Below are 23,189 nucleotides of genomic sequence, written 5' to 3'. Positions count from 1 at the left end.
GCTTTTTGTAATTTTCCTTTTTTTATCATCATTACTTTCATCAAAGACATTTATTAAACAAACACTGGATGTAGGGTTCTATATGGAGCCATGAGAAATGGCCCCCAGTCTCCAACTTCCTGCCTAGTTAGGACACCAGGACACACGCTGAATCAGGCTATACTAAATGCCAAAAACAGGAGGCGCTGTGGGTGCAGAGGAACTGAAAGAACGGAGCTCCCCTTGATGTCTTTTCAGACAGAGGGGCGACTGAAGTAGGCTGGGGTCGGGGAGGTGGAGGCAGGTGTGTGTGGGGGTAGTCCCTACCCTCTGAGCCTGGGGATGGGCGGTGGGGTGCCAGGGGATAAAATGCAGACTCTGAGTCCAACCCACCCACTCTGATCCTCAGGCAGTGGTGAGGAGGGGGCAGGCAGGAGAGCCCCGTCTTGATCAGACGCAGATCCCTGGGCTGCACTTTGAGAAAGACGTTGTGGCTAGATGGGCGTGGCGAGGGGCTGGCCCCTGCCTGAGGGCCCCAGCAGGCTGACTGCTTAGGGTGCCAGGGACCCGAAGCAGAGACCTTGCCAGGGAGACTTTTATTTCTGGTGTGAATTTCTAAGAAGAGAAAGGTGAAAGTCAGTAAACATGTTTTATAACATTTTCTTATCCTCTAACATGGTAAAGCACACATTTTTCCTACTTTAACTTTGGGAGTTTTAAAATCCAGAGACCATCTTTTTCATTTTAGGTAATGTTTAACTTAATCACTTAATCTGAATTAACGTGGACAACAGTGGTGACAAAAGATAATTTCATTTAAGTGGTATTCTAACTTAAAAATTCCTTTGGGAATATCTGTGAGTCACCCTGTTCAACTCAAATATCCATAAAACATGTACCTTACATGTTTTATGGATATTTGATATTCGATAATTGTTCCAGGAGGAAATCATTGTTGCAGAGGGCAAAAGGCCAAGTCAGCTAAAATAGCAGGTTCTTAATTTATAGTCAATAAAGGACTCTTTTGTAAGTTCTTCTCAAGTCATAGTGTATTATCAGGTAAGTCTGGCACTGAAGTCACTTTATGCTTAAATACTTCACAAGGGAACATACACTAAGGGCTTCTTTTTTTTTTTTTTTTTTTTTTTTTTGCGGTACGCGGGCCTCTCACTGTTGTGGCCTCTCCCGTTGAGGAGCACAGGCTCTGGACGCGCAGGCTCAGCGGCCATGGTTCACGGGCCCAGCCGCTCCGCGGCATGTGGGATCCTCCCGGACCGGGGCACGAACCCGTGTCCCCTGCATCGGCAGGCGGACTCTCAACCACTGCGCAACCAGGGAAGCCCTAAGGGCTTCTTGAAAACATTTTGTGAGACAATACTGTGAATTTACTCTGCTTTCAAGAATGCAAAGGCATTTTAAATTTTAAAAAGTCACCGGCTAAATACTCAAGATAAAAATACACACTTTTAAACACTTTTAGCTATCTGCAATATTTAGTAACTCAACAGAATTTTATAGCCACCATACTTTGGAAATTCTATTCAAGGTTTTCCTTGAGACTCGGAAGTAATGCTTCTTCTTTCCTTCTAAGCAGTATAGCTTTCTGTGTCAACATAGGGTGGAATTAGTACTTCTTTTTTTCCCCCTAGGTGGCTTTGTGCCAATGGAGGGGGGAAAAGTCCCAAAGAGATAACAAAGGACCATAGACACTCTGCAGGTCAGTGTTCGGCCTCCTTCCTTTGGGCTACAGAAGTGCCACTTCTGAGTGGCAGTGACAGGTCTGCTGCTTCCCGGCCAGAGGGAAATGCTACCCTTCAGGTGAGATAAGGCTCCTGCCCTGGGAACAATCATTATGTTCCCATAACAATGTTGATTGATCCCAGGCAAGAGAAGCCAAAGCTGGCAGGTAGGAGACACTCCCACTCCTTTTAAGTCTAACACAGAATCTCACACTGCCTAAAGAAACCTGCATTTTTTGAAGGATTAAAAAACAAAAAACCCCAAACCAACAGAACTACGTTCAACATGTATGAGCTATTCCTGTAGACTAATGAACTGTTTGGGACACTGTTCTGTATTCTCATGGGAAAAGACGCTCATTGTATTTTCACCGGATTTAAATTTTTAAAGAAAAATGTTAACACGTTTAAAGTTTTTGCTTTAATCTACTGTGATGAAACCTTTAATTGCTGTAGTTGTAGATGGATAGATTTATCTAAATACATCAAATGAGAAATCGTGTAAAATGTTCAATAAGTAGATAGGTGCTTAATGAGTGTGTTTCACAGCTGTGCTTTCCGAGATGTTTTGATGATGTAAGACAACTAAAAATACGAAATTTAACTCAATTTCAGCACATGCATGCTATCTTTGCATGGCCATGAGCTTAGACTGATCATTGAGAGACATAAAACAATTTGAAGATGTTTTTCCCAGAAGTATCTGCTGTATTCTATTTTCACCCCCTAGAAGTATCTGATTTCACACTATTACAATGGTTACTGGATCTGAGACCATGTGAAATCCTACTTGGTTCTACTTCCCTTTAGGGTGGTCCCCTAAATTGTAAAATTATGTTTCACTGCAGTGGTAAGCAATTTAATTAAAAAAAAACAAAACTAAATGAGATTTATGCATAAAAGAGATTCCATCCAAATCAACAAGTATCACAAGTCACTCTAGTGGCAAAATAATTTATTAGTTCCCCTGAAAGGGGAATCAATTTGAAAAGATTTGATTTCTGCTTCTGGCAGGGGCAGCCTGCCCAGGAATCCAGTTCCTCCACGCCCGAGCCTTCCAGGGGTGTAGGTCTCTTCCCCGTCAATGCTCCTTTTAGGCTCTATTTGTACATCCATTATGGCACTTTGCCTGCTTCTGCCTTATTTCATAATCATGTTCCTTTGCAGTTTAGAAAGAGCTGAGGCAAGTATTTAGGCAGAGAAGGCTTGAGGAGACCACCTACAGGGTGCCCTGTGCCAACACGGGGGGGGTGATGGCAGCACAGAAGGAATGGTTGCCCAGCCTACTAAGGTGCCCTGAGGGTTGAAAGGACCCGGAAGTAGCTCCCAGCGAGGATATGGAAGGCGGCTGTTGGAGCTGAGTGCCCCTGCCATGTGGACAGCCCTGAGGCCAGTGGTTCTCACACTCTAATACGAAATTTAACTCAATTTCAGCACATGCATGCTATCTTTGCATGGCCATGAGCTTAGCCCTCCAGGTGTATCAGAATCACCTGGAGCGCTTGTTAGCAAATTCAACTCTTAACTCAACTGAAGTACCATAGCACTTCAAATCATGGTGTTGATTCCATAAAATTCATATTCAAATAATTTTCCAGTTCAGATCTTTGGAGAGTAATGTTTTAAGTTATAGAAAGACATGCTTCTTATATACTCCCCCCAGTCCCACCCCTGAGCAGTGTTGTCGCTTGTTTCAATAGTTCGTCTCTTTTTATAGCTAAGTAGTATTCCCTTGTATGGATATATACCACATCCATTCACCTGTTGATGGCCATTTGGGTTGTTTACTTTTTTTGGTGATCTCAAATAAAGTTGCTAAGAATATCTGTGCACAAGGCTTTGTGTGGAAAATGCTTTTATTTTTCCTGGGTAGACACCTAGTAGTGGAATGGCTGGATCATATAGTAGATATATTTTTCACTTTTCAGAAACTACCAACCTGTTTTCTAAAATGGTTGTACCATTTTACATTCCCATCAGCAGTTGGGAGCACCAGTTGCTCCAAATCCTTGCCAACACTTACTATGGGCAGTCTTCTAAAATTTAAGCCATTCCACTGTGTGTGTAGTGGTATCTCCTTCTGGTTTTAACTTACTTTCTCCTAATAACTAATGATGTTGAGCATCTTTCAAGGGTGTATTTGTTCTCCGTGTATTTTCTTTGGTGAAGTGTTGGCTCAAATCTTCTGCCCATTTTTAATTGGGTTGTTTGCTTTCTTATTATTGAATTGTAAGAATTATTTATACAGATACAAGCCCTTTGTCAGGGCTTGTTTTTGGCAAACTATTTTTTTGCAAATATTTTCCCCCAGCCAGTGGTTTAAATTTTCATTTTCATAAGTGTCCTTTGAAGAGCAAAGCTCTCTCAAAAAGAGATAGATAACCTGAATAACCCTATAGATATCAAACAAACTGAATTTATAGTTGAAAACCTTCCCACAAAGAAAACTTTCCCAATCCAGACCCAGATAAGCTTCACTTCACTATCTGCTAACAAGTTCCATACACTTAAAAATATTGAGACAGATTGCTCAAAGCTATAGAAAGTTTTCAGCACCCACAAACTGAAAAAAAATAAGGTTTTGCATGCATGTCAACCTTATGAGTTACATTTAAGCCTAATAAAGAAGGGTTACTTCTCTGAGTGAGTGCGCTCACATCTGAAAACTACTCAACCACAGGAAAAGCTTATCCACCTACTGCCTGAAAGGGAAGAGGGGGATTACTGCAACAGTAATAGCATGCATTGAGCACCTCCTATATGAAAGGAAGAACCCAACACAAATGCTTCTGGAAAACAAACAAGAAGAGAAGGGGATGCTTCATAACTCATTCTGTGATTATAGCATTACTCTGATACCAAAACTGGATAAAGAAATCACAAGAAAGCTACAGAACAACTTTCCTTATGAACATGGATGCGAAATTTCTTAACAAAATTTCAGCAAATTAAATTCAACAGTACTTTCAAAGGATAATAGATCATGACTAAGTGGGGTTTATCCTAGGAATCTAAGGTTGGTTTAACATTTGTAACTCAGTGTAAACTACCATATTAACTGGCTAAAAAAGAAAAACCTGCATCTCATAGATGCAAGAAAAGCATTTGAAAAAAAAATCAACATCCATTCCTGACCAAAACCTCTCAGCAAACTAAGGTAGATGGGAACTTGCCCAACTTCCTGAAGAGCATCTATGAAAAGCTTTTCTCTCTATACTAACTGCCTAGGAGACCCCATCTAGTCTCACCGTTTTAAAATATTACTTATATGCTGATGATTCCTACATTGAAGAACTGAAGCTGATCCTTTTGACATAGGTTGGATCACATCTTTCTTTTGCTCAAAAATGTCCAATGGCTTCCTGTGACACACTTGGGACAAAAGCCAAAGCCCTTATCATGGCCTTGAAGGCAACCTCTTCCAAGCCATCTGTTACCTCTCTCCCCTTCAACCCCAAAACTCCAGCTGACCCAAACGATTTGCTATTCCCTGAATCCATCAAGCGTACTCCTGCCTCAGAGCCTTGGCATGTTTCCTCTGCCTGGAATGATCTTCCTCTGGATGGCTACATGGCTTGCTCCCTTGATTGTACTTCATACAGGTTGGTCTCGGCTCAAATGTCACCTCCCCAGAGGGTCCTCCATCAATTATTTTTACAAAATGGCCCACCTGATCACTTACCCTTTACTTTTTCTTCATTGTACTTCATTACCCCAAATATTATTTATTTGTGGACTATTTGTCCCTGCCCAATTAGAATAGATGATCTTTAAAGGCCTTGTTCAGTCCTGTACCTCGAGGGTCTAGCATGTACCTGGAACATACAGAAGTTGCTCAGTAAGTGTTTATTGCATGAATAAATGAACTATGAATCAGAATGCCTCATTTTCCAATATCCTCACCAGGTATTATAAACCTTTATAATCTTTGCCAATCTAATATGTGGGAAATAATATCTCCATAATTTGTATTAATATGAGTGAGGTTGAGTATCCTATCATGTTTTTTAGCTTGGTCTTTGTTGTTGTTGTTGTTTTTTTTCAGAAAGCTATCTTTTCATATCCCTTGTTTGGCTTATCTTTTTCCTACTGCTTTGCAAGTGGCATTGATACATTAAAGGAATTATTCCTTTGTCCATCATATACTACAAATATATTTTCCCAGTTTGTCATTTGCCTTTGACTTTGTAGTCACATTATCAATCTTTTCCTTTTGGTTTCTGGTTTTGAGACATCTTAGAAAGTCCTTCCCCGATCCAAGATCATCACAGCATTCACACTTGTTTTCTTCTAATACTTTATATATGTATATATAAAAGATTATAATGTTTAGATCTTTAATCCATCTGGGATTTATTCTGGGATATAAAGAGTTAAGGAAGTGATCTAGTTTAAAAAGAAAATTTAGCTTTAAAATACAATGAATACAAATTCCTGGATACCATTTACACATTATTATTTTAACAATGAGAACATTCATAATTTAAAAAATAAATTCAAACAAATTTCATCTGTTTTCTAATATACATTTTAAAAATTTATTTATTTATTTATTTATTTATTTTTTTGCGGTACACGGGCCTCTCACTGTTGTGGTCTCTCCCGTTGCGGAGCACAGGCTCCGGACGCGCAGGCTCAGCATCCATGGCTCACGGGCCCAGCCGCTCCGCGGCATGTGGGATCTTCCCGGAACCGGGGCACGAACCCGCGTCCCCTGCATCGGCAGGCGGACTCTCAACCACTGCGCCACCAGGGAAGCCCCTCTAATATACATTTTAATAAGTGGTTTGATATATATATTTCTATGAATGTACATGCTTGCAACAAAATTCTATTTTTCACCAGTCTCTGTAATGTTATATTACAATTTGACATTACTGTCACTATTAAAATATTTTCCCCAGAAAGTTTCCATTTCATTTTTCTCAACATTTTCTTGCTTTCCTGGATCTTGAAGATTTCTTTTTTGTTGTACTGTATTTTGCTTTAAAAAGTCTCTTTTCTATTAAGCTCACTTCTTCATGGAGAAGGGAGGTCTTTATTCTTAGCAAGAAGGAGAAGAGATTTAGTATAAACTGATAACTCAGAGAAAAATTTGATTCTTCATAGGTTGTCACATGCTTACAATAGCTAGAAGGGGAAGAAAAAGGAAGACACTACATTTAAAGGTCTTTCAGAAACGTATGCATCCATCCCTTGAACATCCCCCAAATAACTTAAAAAAGATGTATGGTTAGGCTTAAAATAGTACTCTGAGCTGGAAGAAAACAGAACAATTTGGAAGGAATCCTAAATTTTATAAAGAAAAAAGATTTCAGCACTGTCCCTGGCCACCATGAAATGGGACACAGGTGGTTCAGAGCCAGGTCTCATGACTTCTTCCACTCCAGGTGGGCCCCCCTCTTCTTACCATGGTCAAGGCAAACAAAAGCAGACAGGGAGAGATTCTGGACATATTTTAAAACAAACGGAAGAAAAAAAGTAATCCCCAACTCCCATCCAAAAGAAGACACCAGGCTTAATAATGTATGTTGCAATTCTGTATGAATTATAGAAAGAAGAGTTTACAAAGCAATTTTGCTTATTTTAAAGTAGTAGAACCTGAATCTGATCATATCTCTCACTACCATCAAATCTCTAAAACCCTAATTAAAACTGCTAACTAACTCTATCAATCTCTAACTCTATCAAGGTATAAGCAGGGGGACAGGAGAACACCTTAAGTGGTATCATGGGCTGTAATCAGTAAAATCTAGACTATGGGAAACTGTACAGGACACATGACCTGGATTACTCAATAAGTAAACTGCAAGGGGGAAAAAAGAAGAGATAAAGGGGGAATTTATGAATTAAAGCACCTAAGGGATATCTCTACCACCTGCAATGTATGGACTTTATTTGGATTCTGAGTTATTTTTAAAATTACGTGACAGGGCTTCCCTGGTGGCGCGGTGGTTGGGAGTCCGCCTGCCGATGCAGGGGATACGGGTTCGTGCCCCGGTCCGGGAAGATCCCACATGCCACGGAGCGGCTGGGCCCGTGAGCCATGGCTGCTGAGCCTACGCGTCCGGAGCCTGTGCTCCGCAACGGGAGAGGCCACAACAGTGAGAGGCCCGCGTACCACAAAAAAAAAAAAAAAAAAAAAAAAAAATTACGTGACAATCGGGAAAATCTAGACGTTGGCTGCATGTTTGATGAGATTAAGGAATTACTATTAGTTTTTTATGTCTGATTAATGGCATCATGGTTTTATTTTAGAAAATTACAATGTATGGGATTTTCTTCCAAATAATCTGGGAGCAGAGCGGTGAAGGAGTTGGGGCATGGGGGAAGCAAGTCTAGCCATGTAGACAACTGCTGACGTGGGGTGGCTACGGGTACAGGGGCGTTCAGGATACCGTGCTCTCTACTTCTGAGTGCAACTGAAATTTTCCATGAGAAAAAGTTGTCAAAAACAAGTGAACAGTACAGAGAGGATATAAACGTATAGATACTATGATTTATATAACATATATGGCCCTAAATTCCTGAAGGAATGTTTCTATTTGCACCACAAAGTTTGCCACCCATCAGTTGTGACTATGGGTAACTACTCTTGGTTCTTTCATCTGTAAAATAGGAAAAAATAACAGTACCACCTCCTAGGATGGAAAAGAGGATTGCATGAGAATATATATGAAGCACTTAACCAATGGTTGGCACATAGTAAGGGCTCAAAAATGTTCACTTTCCCTACATTCCTTTAAAATTGATTTTTAAATTTTCACTTAAAATCTTAAGCCTATTTTAGTAATACACAAAAAAGCTAATACCCTACTATGTTCACTAGTAGGAAATTTAAAAGCCTCAACTGTTTGTGCATTGACTGGTTTAATGGAAATCAAATATAAGTCATTTATGGTGCCCTCTTGCTTTTCTTCTTTTCTAATTTTTAATTTTAGCTATATTAAGAGAGATTCTTTCAGGCAAAATATTACCAACAAAAAGGGTAAAAATATTGTTCTCTTGCCTAGGGACCATAAGGAAAACTCTATTTTTACAACAGAAAGCTAAAAAAAGGTATACGAAGTATCTGCTGCAGTAAGACTTTTTATTTCTAAGTTGCATCAATAACAATATCTTTTAAGGATTACATTCCTTATCATAAACTCAGAACGTTTAAATTTCCCTAAAGTTTTAAGTGATAAAAGCAAACATAATATATAATCATTTAAATTCATCAAGATTGTTGGCTCCGCCTCAGAGAAGAAGGATAAACACCTCCGAGTATCTGAAGTGCTCTTGCAGCCTGTCTCTGCTTAGTTCTCGAGGCCTGAGTGTTCTCAAAATTATCTTATAGTACAATGTTGGTCTCTTCTGAACCCGCAAAAATGAGTCCTTCTGTGTAACAAAATTCTCCATGGAGCTGAAGATCTGCTCTCTTAAGCATCAAAACATTTCATTGTGACCATTTTGGATGGAAATCTTTTAAAACTGAGTTATACATTATTTGGTTATTATTAAGCAAGGTATATTCAGCATGTTTGTTAAAGCCTTTACAATCATATTGTGACAACCTGTCCACTTTTATTGTGGAAATATTAGAAAAGACAGGTAAGAAAAACAAATCTGGAGAGGATGCACACAATTTGGGCACACGCTCTGTGTTAAAGCTGAGACATGATCTGGTTTATTTAGTTCTGTGGAGCTATTGTGTGTCATGAATGAACTTCAGACCACTGTAATTTGAGTTCTTTTGTCTGCTTCTGCTTCTGATGCTGGTTCCTCTATTGTTTGTCAAATGAATATCATTTATATTTGCTGTCAAGACGCTTATCAGCAGACACCTCTCAGTCTCCTGCCTACTCTGTTTCTTTTGATGATGAAGAATTTGGAAATCAGACAACTCAGCCTGACAGAACACACCTCCAGGCAGAGTGAGCAGGCTCCGAGCGAGTTTTCTGAGAAAAGTGTATAAGCTTTAGTCATGGACTTAGTGACCTTTTTGTAGGTTAGCTGAACCCTTTTTTGCTTACTCTGTGGTTCTAGGCTATGGTCTAAATAGGCAAGGTGATTCGACGGATGATTTTGGTGCATAAAATCATGGGATCATAAAATTATTCATCTACATGGTTTGGTGTTTAGCCTTGTAATTCCTGCAGAGAAAAATATCTTGGTTGTTTCATCTCCGACTATACCAAGGTCTATTTGTAACTAACTATCTTTAATTACAGTATTAAACCCATGAGGAACATCCAAAAGTCCACTGATCGTGCGATGTGAAAAGTGTAGGGTACAGGCTCCCCTCTAACTTCCCCAGGCTGACTCTGCAGACAGAACAGCACCAGCACGCCACGTCCTGACTTCCCGGTCCTGTGTGTGGGCCCCTGTAGCGGGACAGGACTACAGGCTTTTCTCCACCTCTCGACGAAACCTTAAATCTTTTTTTCTTTTGCGGTACGCGGGCCTCTCACTGTTCTGGCCTCTCCTGTCGCAGAGCACAGGCTCCGGACGCACAGGCTCAGCGGCCATGGCTCGCGGGCCCAGCCGCTCCGCGGCATGTGGGATCCTCCGGGACCGGGGCACGAACCCGTGTCCTCTGCATCGGCAGGCAGACTCTCAACCAGTGCGCCACCAGGGAAGCCCGAAACCTTAAATCTTAAAAAGCCATTGCACTGACTGCTCAAAGGCCTGTATCACCCCAGATGCAGAGCTGACCGGAGGTTGGGATTCTGGCCTTTCGTGGTTGCTGTTAAGACAGTTATACTCCTTAACCAGTCTAGACTCGGCTAATGTTTTTTTGAGCAGTAAATTTTAATACAGATAACTTCCTTTTATTATCTTCTACTGTATTTTCTACATTTTATTTATCTTGATTGATACTCAACTCAGGAAGTTAAACTCTTCAACAGAAAACTAGTTTTATTTAAAAAAATGATCATAGTTATCATTTATCGAGTATTTACTATGTGACAGACACCATACATTTCATTTAATTCTCATGAAAACCCTATGAGGCAGCTTCTATTTTCGATTCATTCATTCAACAAATACTTGGTGAGCACCTACTATGTGCTACGCACTGTCCTAGTCTCTGAGAGTTTTCATTAAATAAGACAGAGTCCCTGAACTCAAGGATGTGACATTCTAGTGTGTGTATAATAATATAAATAAATATATAATAATGTAATAAATATATAATAATATGTTATATATATATAATAATATAATACATTCAATAGTGACAAAAGCTATAAGAAAAAAAGATAGGCAGGGGGGTTAGAGAGTGATGAGGTGTGTGTGGGTGTGAGGGCGGAGCTGTGATATTTTAGACAGGATGGCTAAGAAAGGCCTCTCCGAGGAAGTGAAATTTGAACAAAAACCTGAAAGAAGTGAGCCCCTGTAGACACATGGGGGAAGAGCATTCCAGGCTGAAGGTACAACATGTGTCAAGGCCTGCGCGGGGAGTGTGGCTGGCAAGCTCCAGGAACGGCCAGGAGGCCGGTGTGAACCTGGGTGGCGAGCACGGCAAGCGGAGGAGTGGGGAGGGCAGAGAAGAGCGGGGCTGGCAGGCCCCATGGGGTTTCCTGACATTACTCTGAATGAGGTGGGAGCTGCTAGAGGTTTTGAGAAGGGGAGGGTGGTCAGTACCATACCCTGCTTTACAATCAGGGCAAACAGAGCCGTAGAGATGGTAAATAACCTGCCCACATGAGCGAGCGGCAGGGCTGGGATATGAACAGCTGGATTCACCAGCACGTCCTCTTAACTATGGGAATGTGCCTTACAGACAATTCCTATGTCAATGTGGGAATGAGATTAGTATAAAAATATAAGGTTACAATCAGAAAAGTCTTTATAATCTAAAACTTCTTCCAGCTTTATTGAGATATTACTGACATACAATGTATGTGAGTTTAAGGAGTCCGACATGATGGTGTGACACGTGTGTATTGTGAAATGATTATCACCGTGAGGTTAGTCAACACCCCCATCCCTTAAACAATACTCAGTGTGTAATTCTGAGTGTCCTGATTCTAATTCCAACAAATAACTTATCTGGCTCTTACTACAACAAACTCCTTTAAATTATACATGGCCTTTTTTTAGTTAGAAAAGAATACTACTTCAGGCCAAACTAGAAGTTTCATCATGTTTTTTATCCTGTCATTTCTAAGAGCATCACATACCTTTTACAGAATTTCTGAGTACTCAGCCAATAGAGGGAATTCTTGGTCATCAGTGACTGGCCTTTCTGCTTTAGGACTCCCTGGAGGCTATGCCCATGGAAACAAGTTCTATCACTGCCCTCTTCGGTCCAGCTGAACTGAAAACTTGAAGGGCTTTTTTTTTCAACAGTTGGTGTTGAATCAACCAGTGTGCTAAATTGTTTTTGTAGACTCACGACCATTTCTGGAAATGAAGGAAAAAAGAAAAGGAATAAAATAAAAATGAATGTTAAATCACGAATAAAGTCTGTAGTTTACTTGATAGTAATGTACCAATGTTAGTTTCTTAGTTTTGACAAATGCACCATGGCGATATAAGAGCATAACAGTAGGGGAAACTGACAGTGGATGAGGGATGTCAAGGAACTACTTAAAAAGGCTTTAAAAAGGTGAATTTTATGTTATGTATATTTTACCACAATTAAAAAGAAAAAAAGAATGAACAAAAAAACCTAAAGGCAGTTCTCCAGATAAAGAGTTCTGAAAATCATAGATATATGGCATTTCAGATTTTGGTGGAAACTTAAGCTCTGTTTTGAATAATGCAATGTTCCTGAAATAAATAGATAAGATTCCTATGGACATTTCTTGCAGAGGATGATGTCTCTTTGGATGTGCATTGGAACACTTCCTAAAGAAGTGAAGAAAGTACATATGCATTTACTTTTCAAGTTAAGATACTTAGCTTTTCTACAACTGTGTTGTTACTGGGCGTTAACAAGAGGAAATGCAGCTCACCCCTTCTTTTATATACCACTGATCTGTCAATCGCTGAGTGGTAGAGTGGCTTTTCACTTTTCCATAGATACCTGTACAAGGTAGAAAAACATTTGGAGCAGGATGGAGAATAAATGGACCTCAACACATTTCAAAGAAGTTTCTCTAAAGCAGTGTCTGAAATTTGTGATACCCCGTGTAATAGCTCTGACTTAGAATGACCTACTGACACATGTCTATATAGAGCTCATGACCTAGGAGTAGGCAAGTAGCACTGAAGGAGGCAGCAAGGCCACAGAAAGATAGGCTCCTCCCCAGAGTCTCCCAGATGCCATAAGATCCCAAAGAAATGATTAATTACATCAAAATGCAGAAACAGCTTCCCTTACCACAGAATTCCCTTGCTGTCTGTTCTCATAAAGTGGAGCCACCTAAGAAATAACTGTTCCTCCCTGTCTTTGGTCAAATGCCCCTCTGCTGAGGATGAAGTTAGTGGTACTTCTGATTCTGATAACCTGTACAAAGTTAACTGTAAGTGCCCACCTTCTGAGGTAGAGGTGTAATCATGGTTAACAGGTGATGGTCTTCCTGAAAATTATGGGTGAACTAAATTTTAATGAACCATATCACCTTTAAAATATTCAGAGAGCTTCTCATTTGTGATTCTTTCAAATATCTTTTTGTTATTTATTTTATCAAATAATAAGTGACAACATACTCAAGATAAAAAATCTCTTAATAATAAAGAAGTTCCCTAAACAGTCTAATCCCACGCCCTAGATAAACCCACTGTTAAAAATTCCTTGTGAATACCTAATCTAGATAGATTTTCTTATGTATTTATAATAAACGCCCATACAGGTGGCAATTATGCTATAGTCAAGGAGGCACTCTTACTTCCTTGGGGTCATATGCCCAGAAGATGGGATAAGTGGGCAATCTAAAATGATAATACTGTTTAGATAGTCCTTCTTTAAAAATTTACTTTACTTTGTTTACCTCTTCCCAAAACTACAAAAGCTACAAAAAACACAGGTCCACTACAAAGTCCTAACATTTTCTCCAGAATGCCACAAAGCCCTGTATGCTTTGTATGTCCAGTCTCCCCACGTGATTTGTTTCCCCACTGTTAGAAATTAAGGTATAATTTACATGTAGTAAAACTGACCCTGTTCAGTGTACAGTTCCACTAGTTTGGATAAACACATACAGTTGTGTAACCACCACGATTAATCTACAGAACAGTTCCACACTCCAAAAATCTCTCATGCCTCTTGAGAGTCAACCCCCTCCATACCCACAACTGAAGTTGATCTCAGACAACCACTGATCTGTTTTTCTGTCCCTATAGTTTAGCCTTTTCCAGAATGTCATATAAATGAAATTAGACCATATGTAACCTTTTGAGTCTTTCATTAGCATACTGTATTTAGGATTCATTCATATTTCTGGATGTTTCAGAAGTTTGTTCCTTTTTATTGCTGAATAGTATTCCATTTTACAGATATGCTACTGTTTATCTGTTTACCAGCTGAAGGGCATCTGGGTTGTTGACAGTTTTTGGCCACTGCGAATGAAGTATATATATCTACATATATTCATATATAGCTTTTTGTGTGAACTTAATCTTTTGCCCATTTAAAAACCTGAATTATTTTCTTACTGTATGAGAATTCTTCATATATTCTAGATGCAAATCTTTTATCAGATATGTGATTTACACATATTTTCTCCCAGCGTGTAGCTTCTCTTAACAGGGTCTTTTGAAGAACAGAAATTCTTTCTTCTGATGAAGTCTAATTTATCTTTTTTTTTCTTTTATGAATCATGCTTTTGGTATCATATCTAAGAAAATTTTTGCCTGACCTAAAAGGCTGCAAAGATTTTCGGCAAGTGCTTTGAAATTTTCCTCCATGTTCTTCTCAACATCTCCATAGAACTGGAAGTCATCCAAGCAGTCTCTAAAGGGGTTTTTAGGCTTTCAACTACTGTTTATTAGTGTTTTTCATAATCCCATGCATAGGGACCCATGCTTAGTAACTTCTATCTGACAATATGGAAGATGATGTCCAGAAGAATAGAGAGGAAAATTAGAAACTTATGTCAACAATGGAGGTGGGGTTGGGTAAACCAGGTAATCAGCGCGCACTGGGGCTCTGTGCCCACACGTCAGTCAGCAGTGACTTACATAAGTTACCTCGCTCAGCCCAAAGCACATACTCTATGAAGCATCTTGGTAATGGATCCCCTGGACAAGCTCCTCCCTGGGGCCTGGTGTCTGTCTGGAAAATGCCATTTTGAAACTAGACGTACTTTCTTTGGTCACTAAATTCTCCCTTAAAGTAGCTAAAAGTCAGGAAGTCTTAGATGTGCAAGTGATTGTAGCACTGCAACATGAGTTTGGGCTCTAATAGCTATGTCTGAAGTGTAAGCTGTTGCCCAGTTTGAGTTCATGAATGCCTATTCGCTACTGAGACGCCCAAGTGGCATGGCCCCTGAATACCTAGCCTCGCAGTATCGGTCAAGACAACCCCAGCTGGCCCCCAAAAATGAAGGTCCAATGGCTGATTCTCCAGAACAACCTAAAAACACAGGATAACCTTCTGTTCTTGCTGCTACTCTTATACCTGCTGAGATCCAATGACTTCTCCAACAAGGACGAGGAAGGGCCCACCCAGTTCCCCGGGTGCCGGCGGCTTTCATTAGAAGTTCACCTCCCACCTCCTCTCCATCATTATCCAACCTGAACAGGAAGAAACTGCTCACCTTCTCCCCTTTCTGGCAAGGATCCTCTCTCCCACAGCACTTTATTCATCCCTGTAAGTCTGTTTCTCTGTTTAAAAGCTCTCCTAAATTTAGAGGAAAAATAATCTAATTCTACCGGCAGAAACTGAAATTTAGTTCTTAGTTAAGAGTATAAAGCAGGCATTACTAGCCCTATTTTGTTGATGAGGAAACTGGAGCTGAATGAATTATCATTTTAACTAATTTGAGGAACACTGACTTTTCTCAAGAGATATAAAATTACTTGATCAAATGAGTACTACTGTAAATTTACATAAAATAGAGAGATGTTAACTTTTTCTTCAGTCTCACAGAGACTCCAAGTTCTAAGAATAGATATAAAACTGTTCAAATCAGAGATCTATAGCAATGTACCCTATATTACATAAGATAGTGTCTCCGAAAATTTATGAGCTAACTATGTTTTAGTGCACTGAGGCTAAGAACTTAAGTCATTTGCCCACAGTCAAACAGCTGGCTGTAACACAATCAGGATTCAAGCCCCGCACTGTCTGTCTCTAACGCTAGGCTCTTTCCACTCTACCACAATGGACCCACATCAGAATGAGAGCTCAAAGTCAAACAGTGAGACTGACTGAATTAAGTATACTACTGTCTTTCTGCTTTCCTTTGTTTTGATTTTTATAGGGAACTTTATTTGGGGGGAACATTCCAATTACATATGTCACAGGTTGACATTTGTAATCTTTGTAATATTGGGAAGCACAGGTGGGAAATGATCCACTCTGAGAAAGGAAAGAGGGAGGAATATCAGAAATGCAGGAGAGTCATGCAAACCATAAAAAGTTGATGACTAAGTACAATATGGTACCTGGATTGGATCCTGGATCAGAAGGAGGACATTAATAAAAAAAGGACATTATTAGTTTAGTTAATAGTCATAGAAAGAAGAAAAAAGTTAATTTGGAGATAGATGGGTCAATAGTTCTAGAAAAAATGTCACAGTGCTGGTGAGTCTAAACTGATGAAACTTCAGCTTTCAAATGTAAAGTAACAGACTTGAAAATAAAGTAGGTAAATCTAAAACTAGAAGAGATAACATACTTTGCCCTGGCTTCCTCCCATGTTTGTTTTTTTTCATCAATAGCTTTCTTCATAACTTGGTACCATTTTCTGAAATCAAACCATGGCTTATCTGAAAGAAACGAAATCCATGATTATTAACCAAATATGTCACATTATTATAACACACACTGTTCCTCTGAGTCTCCACTCACTGACGTGACTCAGCATTTATATACCAGCCCTTGGAGATTACGGAGGGAGGTGCTGCTGTATCCAAGCTCTAACACAACTGCTGAGCGACCTGCCCTCACTCCCTTCTCTGAGTCCCTACCTGTACTGTGGCCCTAACTAAATTATACCAAAACCAAAAATGTCTGCTTCTCCTAGATTTGACTATTATCCCCCTGAGAATAGAAGACATATTTTGTTTATGTAGAAGACTACACAATCAGGCCTCTTCCTCCTGACCCAAATCCCAGCACAGTGCCTGGCACAGGGCGGTGCTCCAATATGTCTAGGAATACATGAATTAAGGAACAAACGGTGGCTGTATGTGTGCAATGGCACCAGGCTTCTAGTTTCATCAGCTCCTATTTCTGTTCTTCCTAAGCCTAATCCAAATCCAAAGACTCTAGAGATAAGTAAGAAAGTAGATTGCATTGGACAGGTGGAGTGAGTGTGTGTTCAAGATGTCAAGGTGAGATAGACAACAGAATTGAATACATAGTCGAGCCTAAAACTACACTCCTCACTCTTTTATTCAATCCATGTGGGGAGATGGGAAGAATAGGGAGGAAAAAAATGAAATTAAAGATAAAGCAGGAAAGAGGCTTAGAGAGTGAGGAAGTTTGAAGAAAGGAAGGCTGACAGGAGGAAGATGGCTGAGTGAAAGGCTGAATTTTTTATATATTCTCTAATGAAGATAGTCTACCTTCAATGTCTAGTTAAAAATCTTTCAACTGGCCAATATAATCATTACTTATGGCCTTGTAGGCCACAGAGCAACAGAGCCACAGAGGACAGGCAACTACCAGAAGAGCTACAAGGAAGAAGGAAAACTATAACAATGAATAGAACACAAGGTTCTTTGACCTTAAGTGAGTCATAACTTCTTAAACTCCTCATCAGTGATGTGGGAAGGCAGGGGACAGTGGACAGTTAGGGAGCAGAGAGAATGGGGACCACAATCCCTGCCCTGCTGACACTGTAGGTTTATTTTGAGGGTCACAGGAAGATAATATGTCAAAGCATCCTTTACTCTAAATGTCTACACAGTCTATGAAGGCCCTTTAACGTCAGAAAACATCTTGTCCAACCTTTTACTCTATGTAGGAGGCAACATGAAGCAATGTGCAGAAAGAAGCATGCTGCACATATTCTGGAAAGAACACACAAACTAACTGCCACCATTAAATCTAAGCTCCTGAAACCAATGAACATATATGTGGAATCTTAAAAAACAAGTCAAACTCATAGAAATAGAGTAAAAAAGTGGCTGCCAGGGGCTGAGGGGTGCGGGAAAGAGGGCGAGATTGGTACAAGGAGACAAACGTTCAGCTATAAGATGAATAAGCTCTAATGTAAAACATGGTGACTATAGTTGGTAATACTGTATTGTATACCTGAAATGCACTAAGAGAGAACGTAAATATTCTCACACATACAAAAAGGTAAATATGAGAGGTGATGGATGTGTTAATTGACTTCATGGGAATCCTTTCACAATGCAAACACATCATATTGCTACAATGTACACTTTAAATATCTTACAAGTTTATATGTCAATTATACCTCAAAAAAGCTGAAATTAAAAATAAAACAATGAACATAAATCCTAGTGAGAACATTAAGAAACTGGAATCGAATGTAAGAATTCATGCATTTACCACACTTTATTAAGTGGATATTAGTCCAGTCACTCTGCTAGATATTAAAGATACATAAAAAAAAAAGTAAAAAAGATATGGCCCCTCCCTCTAGAAGCTTGCAATCTACCTACTTGTCTGCCTGTCTGTCATTTACACAGCAGTCACTATGCGGCAGATACTCCAGGCACTTTACAAATACTGGCGGCCTAACAGGGATAGACATGCTTAGTCCGCTAGTTACGATTCAGTGTTTTAAACAACTAAGAGAAGTCTGGACAGGAGTGGCTGTGGCAGGGTCATCAGTTCTGGTTTGGGAAGAGGTGGGCTGGGGAGTGGGTGTGAAGAGAGGCTGAAGAGGGCATTTATGTTGCATCTTGAAGCATGAAGATGGACTTGCCAGGGATAGAAGGAGTTAGGGGGGGAGAAGGAAGGAACACTTCAGGTAGAAGGACCAATGTGAGCAAAGGTTGAGGCACTGGACTAGACGGTACACTCACAGCGCTGCCAGGAAGTTCACGGTCTAGTATGGCTAGTGAGTAGGAGCTGGGAACTAAAAAGCAGGCTGGCCTTTACACACAGTAGGAAGTCACTGAGGTTCTTTAGTAGCCCTGAGATATAATTAAATAATTATACATATAAAACATTCTGGTACAAGGTACAATTTGTATCTATGTATATGTATATGTGTATGTGTATATTTCTCAAAGTTTCTTCGCTGTATTTATTGTATCTTTTAATCCACCATTTACAATCACTTTGAATTTGATTCATAAAAAAAGTAAGTACCTTCTTCATTCTTTTCATTATATTTCTCAGCAATATTAGACAAAGACCTGGAGATACAAATAAACAAATCAATTTATTTAGAAATCATTTATTGGAAGACAGTTAAATTTTGAATTCTTCTGAAGGAAACGTATAGAACAGTACTTGAAACTGATGCCAACTTTTAATGGAGAAGCTATCACTGAAACAGGGAAGGAGACACTATAAATACTGCCACTCTTTGTTGGCATTTTAAGACTCTTTTACTTTCCAAAATAATCTTTGAAGACACGTAGTGCCAGAAGCCTAAAGGTATACAGATGAAGTGCTAACTGACCCTTTAGGATTTGTGTATGATGATTTAAAACTCAGGCATCAGTAGAGCCGTGAGAAACATGTGTGTCCACCTAAGAATAGGAAGAAAACATGATCCAAACAACCTACTAAGGGAAAATGAGATCTCTCACAACTAGCTGAGTCAAAATGTTACATAAGAAGTAACTGTTGCTACTAGTCAATGTTCTATTAACACCTGAGAGTCTCTATTTTCTACTGAGATGTAGCATAGGGATTCCTTTACCCTGAAGAATTAGGTAAAAACAATACAATTGTTTCCTCATAAAATCGACATACACTTACCATTCTAAATTGTCATCCAGTAAAAAGAGCAGTTTCAATACCACTACAATGACAGCTACAGCTTGCACATCATATTTAACAGTTTTTGCCTTTTTAGCTATAGGATCAAATGTTAGAAAATCCACTTCTCCCATTCCAGTCACTTTTACCACGTGGCAGGTTAAATCATGCATTTCATCTGTTGAAGAATAAAACAGTAAAATGTGAATTAAATTCTCTGGCTAACTAGACTATACTAATGTAAGCTTATCTTAAAATATGATACTATGCTAGAACTCTGAGACATACATTTTGTAAATAAAATAAACCAAGAAATGATATTTGTATAGAAAAATGAACGGTTGAATGCTAGCAAGGAGTATCTCCTCCTATTTTCACTTCCCCAAACATCTGTTATTTATAGGATACATCTTGCCACCTAATGCACAGCCACACATCGTTTTTCTATTGTTTCATCCATGTTTCTTGTCTGTGTTTCTACAGCAATTTGCATTTACCTGAAACTGACTCTCCTGTAAGACCAAGAGCTTCTCTAAAAACGCACACTCACTCACCAGCAGGAAGCCTGGCTAGCACACTGGAAGCCTGATGTGCATCTCACTAGCTGCACTGCTTTCCCAAAGAAACTATATGCTCAGCACAGACTGCATCTATTATTCAAGGCTGAATAATGTGGGACTTGGAGCCAGAAAATCTACAGCCTATGTATTTAGGTTTTCTAATCATTAGCTTTGTGGCTCCAAATTAGAGTCACCTAACCTCAGTTTCTTAATTTGTAAAATGGGTTATGGTGAGGATAAACATTCAATAAGATAGCACAAGTGAACATACTTTGAAAGCTCTAAATTACTAAGCAAATTTCTTTACTCACTAATTTAAGTACCTAGGATGTACCATATTCTATTTTAATTAAATTCAAGTAGAATGGCTATTATTTATAAAAGCATAATAAATTGTATTGTACTGAATCTCCTACATGCATTCGGTCATTATATCCTATTGATTCTATTCTCTTAATGTAGTATACAATACTTTAATTTTATAATAGTATATATAATATTACACACAGCATATATATTACCATATATAGTATATAGTATTATATATAGTATATATTATTATATATAGAATTATTACTATAAAGAATGGTATTTCTTGAAAAATGTCTCCCCTATTTATTTAAAATTAATTATCTTGAAACTGTTTCTCTTATGCCAAAAGTACAGAGTAATAAAAAAGCAAGTGGAAGACATTATGAGGAAGGACGCCAGGACAGCAGAGAAAAACTAAGCAGTACAGGACGCTAAACTGAGCATTACGTGGAAAGAACACCAGCTCTGGAATGGGATGGCTGGGTTGCAGTACGCACTCAGCCATCTACCAGCCAGGCGTCGCTCAGCTTGCCCATGTTTCATCTGTAAATGAGAATACCCACCTGCCCCCGCTTCCCACCCTCACAAATGAGGTAACATAGATGGAGGCACTTTGGAAACTCTGTAATAAAGTTCCCCACAAATTACATACTGATTGTGAAAGCTGCCAGAAGTTCTCTCTGGCAGGCTCCTCAGTCCCAGTATGAGGGACAATACTAAGAAATGTGTTTGGAGTTCACTCAAAGCCATCAAAGAGGCTTACTCAGTAAGAGTGTGTGTGACATGCTTGCTAAAACCTTTCTACCGAGTTCAGAGACGACACTGTCATACGTAAAGGCACTGAGGAGGGGCATTTGTTGCCCCAGTGTGCTTAAAACCACTTTTAGCTTTCCGGGAAAGGGCCAAATACACAGGTTTCTTCTTTTTGATCAACAGCACCATAGAACTGATAGTACTGTAGACAGCAAACTTTAGATTTTGAAAATGGCAATATTCTAGAGGTCTTCTTATAATCTTACGGGTGCTTTGTCAATCAATGACACATTTTACAATATAAATCCTAAGGTGTAAGGACTTCCCTGGTGGTGCAGTGGTTAAGAATCCGCCTGCCAATGCAGGGGGCATGGGTTCGAGCCCTGGTCTGGGAAGATCCCACATGCCGTGGAGCAACCAAGCCTGTGCGCCACAACTACTGAGCTTGTGCTCTAGAGTCCGTGAGCCACAACTACTGAGCCCACGAGCCACAACTACTGAAGCCCGTGTGCCTAGAGCCTGTGCTCCGCGACAAGAGAAGCCACTGCAATGAGAAGCCCACGCACGGCAATGAAGAAGAGCCCCTACTCGCCGCAACTAGAGAAAGCCCGCGCGCAGCAACAGACCCAATGCAGCCAAAATAAATTAACTAATTAATGAAAAAAATAAGATCCTAAGGTGCAGGGACTATTACATGTTAGTCTGTTGATCTATTTTGTGTGTTGTTTCCCCCCCACAATTAAGTAATACAAACTCAGTACAGGACATTTACAAGATACATAAAGTTCTGTAGAAGAAAGGAAAGAAGGCATTGCCATAGCTTAGAAATGGCACTTCAATGTTTTGGTATATTTATTTCTAATATTTCAATGAATATTTTCATTTTATGTAGCTATGCTTATATATAATTTTATAATTTGGCCCATTTCCTTTTTTATGATAACAAACATTTGCCATGTTTTATATACTCTTCACAAACATGGTTTTAAAAGCTGCATAATGTTCCACTGAATATGCGTAACATTGTTTACTTCACCATTACCTTCCTGTTGGATGTGTATTTCTAATTTTTCAGTATACATCAGCAGGTCAACAACAGTGGTGTGTCACTTTTTTTTCTATGTCTCAAATTATTTCTACTGAACAGTCGGTGAGAAGTAACCTTTCTCTATCCTGGTCCTTTGTAACACAGTCTCCAAAACGGCACTTAATCACGTCAGATGCTGGTAGTGTCTCTCTGCCTATTACAAGGGTTTTAGTTCTACTGGTTACTCCCAGGAAGAGTTAGCTAAGAAATAGTGTTAAATCACACACACTGGTCAGAAAATACGGCCACCCTCATCTCTGTCCAACAGCAACTACGTGAGCGACACACTTTCCATAACCCAACCCGTGTCAGTTACGTGTTGGCAATTCCTTGTATTCCTTCCATATCTTAGCATTCCCATTATAAGCTCAGGAGTTTGGAGTATATAAGAGAACACAGGAGCTTTCCATAGTTTGAAAGAACCATCAAAAAAGTAAATGGAAAAACCAAAATCCAAAACAATGATCGGATCTATGTAACATGCCAAAGCGCAGAAATCAGACTTTACAAATTCTGGAATCTTTTTTAAAAAAATTAATTAACGTATTTATTTTTGGCTGCTACGTTGGGTCTTCCTTGCTGCGCACGGCATTTCTCTAGTTGCGGTGAGCGGGGGTTACTCTTTGTGGCAGTGCGCAGGCTCCTCATGGCGGTGGCTTCTCTGTTGTGGAGCACGGGCTCTAGGCACGCGGGCTCAGTAGTTGTGGCATGCGGGCTCAGTAGTTGTGGCGCACGGGCTCTAGAGCACAGGC

General features: G+C 39.6%; 1 protein-coding gene across 2 annotated transcripts in view; it reads right to left on the bottom strand.

Moving 5' to 3' along the window:
- Positions 1–6,157: 6,157 nt before the first annotated feature.
- The window catches only part of TAF1B (TATA-box binding protein associated factor, RNA polymerase I subunit B), a 59,508-nt gene continuing 42,476 nt past the window's right edge, over positions 6,158–23,189 (bottom strand). For both annotated transcript variants that reach the window (XM_060117132.1, XM_060117133.1), the window contains 6 exons: positions 19,726–19,903; positions 19,108–19,154; positions 16,493–16,583; positions 12,665–12,735; positions 11,888–12,110; positions 6,158–6,848 (listed from right to left, as the gene is read on the bottom strand). In XM_060117132.1, the coding sequence (XP_059973115.1) occupies positions 6,644–6,848; positions 11,888–12,110; positions 12,665–12,735; positions 16,493–16,583; positions 19,108–19,154; positions 19,726–19,903 (815 nt within the window). In that variant the 3' untranslated portion in view covers positions 6,158–6,643. The remainder of the gene's footprint in view (positions 6,849–11,887; positions 12,111–12,664; positions 12,736–16,492; positions 16,584–19,107; positions 19,155–19,725; positions 19,904–23,189) is intronic.

This window comes from Mesoplodon densirostris, chromosome 14 (genome assembly GCF_025265405.1).
Source record: "Mesoplodon densirostris isolate mMesDen1 chromosome 14, mMesDen1 primary haplotype, whole genome shotgun sequence".
Taxonomy (NCBI): Eukaryota; Metazoa; Chordata; class Mammalia; order Artiodactyla; family Ziphiidae; genus Mesoplodon; species Mesoplodon densirostris.
This window is presented reverse-complemented; position numbering and strand designations above follow the sequence as displayed.